Consider the following 6,658-nt stretch of genomic DNA (forward strand, 5'->3'; position numbering starts at 1 on the left):
GCGTTTGGATGGACATTTGTGTAGCGTAACAAGTGGGATTGTTGTTCGAGATGGGTCATCGCGATTATGATTGTTTTAGATTTCTATGCTGACAATGATGTGGCTAGATGAGCTTTGTTAGCGTGACAATGATAGGTGTGATGACTATAGTGAACTTTGAAAGCGTATAATGATGTCTCTCACAAGAGCGTTGTGTTATAAAGGTTTGTTGTTGCGTGTATCACTGACAATTTAAACATATTATCTATCGTGTGGTTTATACAATATCCAACATTTTCCGGCCACCTTGAAACATGGAAGATGTTTCAACAAATTTCAATTTTATTTATTTCTTGTAGCAGGGCCACGATGATGATGATCGTCCTCTTACGTATAGTCAGATGGTTGGTGATGTTCATGGTATCGAATTGTGGAAGACGAGCGTTATGCAGATGCCCTCGATGTTGTTTCCTCAGCCACATATGAAACAGAAAAGACCAGGTAGATCGAACGTTTGGAATTAGTTTATTGGAATTATAATCACCTGTGCAATGCGCAGGTGCGCATCGAGCAAGTTCCCCCATATGGGTTGCTCTACCTGGTTCATGGTGAAATTGTTGTCGGCGATGGTATTGGTAGAAGAGCGATGCGAGCCACTGGACGCAGAACTTCCATTGATGATGCTGTTCGTAGCGTTACAACCCGAACAACTCCATCCTTCCCGGGGTGTACCTTCACAATTCTGCCGAGCGGCCAGCTGGCTGGCGGAGCATTGTCCTCCTTTATGATGACGATGGATCCGATCTCCATTTTGGTGGATGGATGGCAGCCCTTGTTTGCCCTAGACTGCAACTGCTGCAGATATTCTGGATACCAGCGGGACCATATCTTCTGAAACCACTTTTGTGTAGTTTCCCAGTAATCAAGTCAATTGTCTGGAACCTCCTTCTAATCGGCTTCGGGAACAGCTTGAAGATTACCTCCAGTCAAAAAATGCCCTGGAGTAAGAACATCGAGATCGGAAGGATCGGTTGACATCGGGGTGAGTGGACGCGAATTTAGGCACATTTCCACTTGTGCTAACAGTGTGAGCAAGTCCTCGTATCGGATGTTGACGTTGTTCAGTACCTTCAGCATGTGCGTTTTTGCTGACTTTACGGCAGCCTCCCACAGTCCCCCAAAATGTGGCGCCCGGTGTGGGATGAATTTCCAGTGGATTTCATTCTCCGAACTCCAATTGAAAATATGTTGGCGTTCTCCTTCTTCAATCTTCAGCATGCGATAGACTTTGTTTAAAGCATGTGAAGCTCCCTTAAATGTGGTAGCATTGTCGGAGTTAATTTCGACGATTTTACCACGACGTGCGACGAATCTTCGAAGACTTGCCAGGAACGCTGCTGTGGATAAGTCGCTTACGAGCTCTATATGAACCGCTCTGGTCGAGAAACAAACGAAAATAGCGACATAAACTTTGGTGGGACCATGTTTCCTTACTGCGGATTTAACGAAAAATGGTCCGCAGTAATCCACTCCACATATGGAAAAAGGTCGAGTTGGTGAGACTCGTGACGCTGGAAGATCTGCTATGCTTTGCTGCACCAATGTGGGCTTGCTTCGAAAGCAAGTGTGGCAATGGTGATAGACGAATTTTGTGAGATTTCTACCGCCCAGAATCCAGTATTTCTGGCGAAGTGTGGCTAGCAGGAGTTGAGGACCTGCGTGCAGTAGCTTGAGATGGAAATGTCTGGTTAACAGAACAGTGAGTGGGTGCTTCGCAGATAGAACCATTGGGTGTTTGATGTTGTGTGGCAACGCGGCATTGTGTAGCCGGCCACAAACGCGAATAATGCCGATCGGGTCAATGAATGGTTTCAGAAATCTAAGCGGTGATGAGTTCGAGACACGATTTTTCTCTTGCAGATCGTTGATTTCTTCGGGGAAATTTTCTTGTTGCGCCAGATGGCATAATTTTATTTCAGCTTGATTGAGTTCATCGGTATTTAACGGGAGTATATTTGCTGTGTCGGTGTTGACGCTTGGTTTTTCATATGAATCAGGACTGGAACGATGCAACGAAACAAGTTCACGTAGACGATGCACATATCGCATGCAGAATGCGACAACACGTCGTAACTTTCCAAACGATGAGTAGCGTGTGAATAAATCATTGCACCAATCAAGTACGATCGTATTCATTGCGATGACTGGTATTTTGCGTTGTTCTGAAGATGCGCTAGCGGATTCTTCTGACGATATAACTTGCTGCGGCCATGAATTTGTTGATTTCGATAACCACGATGGACCATTCCACCAACGTTCGCAGTTCATAATATCAACTGCATTTAATCCACGGGAAATATCGTCGGCAGGATTGTCTATGCCAGGAACATGTCGCCAATTATTAACATCTGTTGAATGCTGGATTTGAGACACTCGATTAGCCACAAAAGGCTTCCAGCGACTTGGTGACGCGCGCAACCACGGAAGAACCGTTGTTGAATCGGCCCAAAAGAATATTGCTGCATGTAAATTGATGGCGGATTGTATCTTCTCGAAGAGTTGCGTAGCTAAACGTGCTGCACAGAGCTCTAATCGTACGATTGAATGGTGGGTAATGGGTTCCCCCATATGGGTTGCTCTACCTGGTTCATGATGAAATTGTAGTCGGCGATGGTATTGGTAGAAGAGCGATGCGAGCCACTGGACGCAGAACTTCCATTGATGATGCTGTTCATAGCGTTACAACCCGAACAACTCCATCCTTCCCGGGGTGTACTTTCACAATTCTGCCGAGCGGCCAGCTGGCTGGCGGAGCATTGTCCTCCTTTATGATGACGATGGATCCGATCTCCATTTTGGTGGATGGATGGCAGCCCTTGTTTGCCCTAGACTGCAACTGCTGCAGATATTCTGGATACCAGCGGGACCATATCTTCTGAAACCACTTTTGTGTAGTTTCCCAGTAATCAAGTTAATTGTCTGGAACCTCCTTCTAATCGGCTTCGGGAACAGCTTGAAGATTACTTCCAGTCAAAAAATGCCCTGGAGTAAGAACATCGAGATCGGAAGGATCGGTTGACATCGGGGTGAGTGGACGCGAATTTAGGCACATTTCCACTTGTGCTAACAGTGTGAGCAAGTCCTCGTATCGGATGTTGACGTTGTTCAGTACCTTCAGCATGTGCGTTTTTGCTGACTTTACGGCAGCCTCCCACAGTCCCCCAAAATATGGCGCCCGGTGTGGGATGAATTTCCAGTGGATTTCATTCTCCGAACTCCAATTGAAAATATGTTGGCGTTCTCCTTCTTCAATCTTCAGCATGCGATAGACTTTGTTTAAAGCATGTGAAGCTCCCTTAAATGTGGTAGCATTGTCGGAGTTAATTTCGACGATTTTACCACGACGTGCGACGAATCTTCGAAGACTTGCCAGGAACGCTGCTGTGGATAAGTCGCTTACGAGCTCTATATGAACCGCTCTGGTCGAGAAACAAACGAAGATAGCGACATAAACTTTGGTGGGACCATGTTTCCTTACTGCGGATTTAACGAAAAATGGTCCGCAGTAATCCACTCCGCATATGGAAAAAGGTCGAGCTGGTGAGACTCGTGACGCTGGAAGATCTGCTATGCTTTGCTGCACCAATGTGGGCTTGCTTCGAAAGCAAGTGTGGCAATGGTGATAGACGAATTTTGTGAGATTTCTACCGCTCAGAATCCAGTATTTCTGGCGAAGTGTGGCTAGCAGGAGTTGAGGACCTGCGTGCAGTAGCTTGAGATGGAAATGTCTGGTTAACAGAACAGTGAGTGGGTGCTTCGCAGATAGAACCATTGGGTGTTTGATGTTGTGTGGCAACGCGGCATTGTGTAGCCGGCCACAAACGCGAATAATGCCGATCGGGTCAATGAATGGTTTCAGAAATCTAAGCGGTGATGAGTTCGAGACACGATTTTTCTCTTGCAGATCGTTGATATCTTCGGGGAAATTTTCTTGTTGCGCCAGATGGCATAATTTTATTTCAGCTTGATTGAGTTCATCGGTATTTAACGGGAGTATATTTGCTGTGTCGGTGTTGACGCTTGGTTTTTCATATGAATCAGGACTGGAACGATGCAACGAAACAAGTTCACGTAGACGATGCACATATCGCATGCAGAATGCAACAACACGTCGTAACTTTCCAAACGATGAGTAGCGTGCGAATAAATCATTGCACCAATTAAGTACGATCGTATTCATTGCGATGACTGGTATTTTGCGTTGTTCTGAAGATGCGCTAGCGGATTCTTCTGACGATATAACTTGCTGCGGCCATGAATTTGTTGATTTCGACAACCACGATGGACCATTCCACCAACGTTCGCAGTTCATAATATCAACTGCATTTAATCCACGGGAAATATCGTCGGCAGGATTGTCTATGCCAGGAACATGTCGCCAATTATTAACATCTGTTGAATGCTGGATTTGAGACACTCGATTAGCCACAAAAGCTTCCAGCGACTTGGTGACGCGCGCAACCACTGAAGAACCGTTGTTGAATCGGCCCAAAAGAATATTGCTGCATGTAAATTGATGGCGGATTGTATCTACTCGAAGAGTTGCGTAGCTAAACGTGCTGCACAGAGCTCTAATCGTACGATTGAATGGTGGGTGGCAAGCGGGACAACCTTTGATTTAGCCGCTAGTAACCGAACAAATATCTTTTTATGAAATGTTTCTGTTCTAACGAAGCAACAAGCTCCGTACGCTTTCTCCGAAGCATCGGCGAAAAAGTGTAGTTGAATAGTGAATGCGTCAATTTGAAGCACGAATCTGGGAGCACGTATTTCGCTCAATATATGTAACGTATTGTGAAATTTTCTCCAATCTTCTTGCATTCTCTCTGGAAGCGGATCGTCCCATTCACAGATTTGGCCGTTCGCCTTTAACGCCCACAAACGCTGCATAAATAATTTGGCCATCGTGATCGTCGGGCTCACGATACCAAGAGGATCAAATATTTGAGCTATGTAAGACATGACCTTGCGTTTGGTCAAAATTGCTGCTGGGGGAGGCAGCTGAACCTTGAATCTTAGAGTGTCTGATTGTGGATCCCACATTAATCCAAGTGTTGAAATGGCTTCTTCTTTCTGTATGTTATAAAACGACTGAATTACCAAATTTTCTGGTGGTACATCTTTCAGTACTTTATGGGAGTTCGATGCCCGCTTCTTCAGTGAAAATCCTGCAGCCTCGATGATACTTGTAAGCTGCTGACGTAGCTGGATAGCTGCCTTTACGTTTGATGCGTCCGTCAGTAGATCATCAACATAAAAATCATTCTGAATAGCATTGCAAGCGACTGGGCAGGAAAGTTCTTCATCTTTCGCTAACTGTTGCAATGTTCTGGTGGCCAAATACGGTGCGTACGCAGTACCGTACGTAACTGTTTGCAATTCAAACGTAGAAAGTTGATCAGTTGGGTTTGAACGCCAGAGGATACGCTGAAAGGGTTGATCATCTGAATGAAGTTCTATTTGCCGGTACATCTTCTCGATTTCCGCAACAAGAGCGATGGGATGTGTTCTAAATCTCATCACAATGGAAAGAAGGTCTTGCTGAACGACAGGACCAACTAATAAGGTATCGTTCAGCGAATATCCGGACGAGGTTTTACATGATGCGTCGAATACAACTCTCAGTTTCGTTGATGTACTCGACTCTTTGAAAACGGCGTGGTGTGGTAAGTAGCAATGAGGACTGGAATCGTTTACTGGATTATCAATTTTCTTCATGTGCCCCAGCTGGGCGTATTCGTTTATGAAATTGTGATATGAACTTTTAATTGGAGGATTTCGATTGAGACGTCGTTCCAGGCTCAGGAAGCGGCGTTCAGCAATTTCTCGAGATTTTCCAAGAATTATCTCTGGATTATCATTCCTTGGAAGCCGTACGATATATCTACCCGTTGAACTGCGGGTTGTGGTTGCCTTATAGAATTCTTCACACATGTTCTCTTCTTCAGAATGTGTTGAATTCGATGAAATATTTTCAATCTCCCAAAATTTTTGAAGGGTTGATTCTAGACGTTCCGTCGCAGTGGAAAGATTGCAAATTTTCGGAATACATTCAATTCTGTTTGGTGTCGAACCTGACACTGCCCATCCGAATGGAGTTTCTGTCAACCACGGACGATTTTTTCCAAGATTTATTTTTCGACCTGAGTGTAGCTCCCAATATGCCTCAGATCTGATAACCAAATCAATTTTACCAGGAATATGAAAATGTGGATCGGCAAGTGTAACATCCGGTAATTTCCATCGGGAGATATCGATTGACATTGTTGGCAGTTCTGCCGACGGTTGTCTCAGTATAAGGAACTCGAGTTTGGTAGAAAACTGTTGGGACCTTGATGCAATAGTTGTAGTAATTGCACTTCTAACTCGTTGCGTAGAGAGACCAATTCCTGCCACTGAAATGTCTGTTTTGGTACGATGATTGCATAAAATGTTTGCCGACTGACTTGACATAAAATTGCTCATAGATGCTGAATCAAGAAGAGCTCTAGCCTTATATTCTTTGCCGTAATCATCGACAACGTTGAGTATTACTGTTTCCAATAAAACCATATTGCCTGCGTTTTGGACTTGCTGAGATGAACTTGGACGTGGAACCGAGGTGGATGGCAGTGGTTGT

The 6,658-nt window shown here is 44.8% G+C and overlaps 2 protein-coding genes across 2 annotated transcripts; both read right to left on the reverse strand.

Moving 5' to 3' along the window:
• Positions 1–927: 927 nt before the first annotated feature.
• LOC129766424 (uncharacterized) lies at positions 928–2,607 on the reverse strand. Its single transcript, XM_055766954.1, has one exon. It carries the CDS (start codon positions 2,605–2,607, stop codon positions 928–930), a length of 1,680 nt encoding a protein of 559 aa, XP_055622929.1.
• Positions 2,608–2,971: 364 nt separating this feature from the next.
• LOC129766425 (uncharacterized) lies at positions 2,972–5,973 on the reverse strand. Its single transcript, XM_055766955.1, has 2 exons — positions 4,730–5,973; positions 2,972–4,541 (listed from the first exon to the last, which is right to left on the reverse strand). Exons 1-2 carry the CDS (start codon positions 5,971–5,973, stop codon positions 2,972–2,974), a joined length of 2,814 nt encoding a protein of 937 aa, XP_055622930.1.
• Between the last annotated feature and the right edge of the window lie 685 nt (positions 5,974–6,658).

The sequence above is a fragment of the Toxorhynchites rutilus genome, chromosome 2, assembly GCF_029784135.1.
Source record: "Toxorhynchites rutilus septentrionalis strain SRP chromosome 2, ASM2978413v1, whole genome shotgun sequence".
Lineage (NCBI taxonomy): Eukaryota > Metazoa > Arthropoda > Insecta > Diptera > Culicidae > Toxorhynchites > Toxorhynchites rutilus.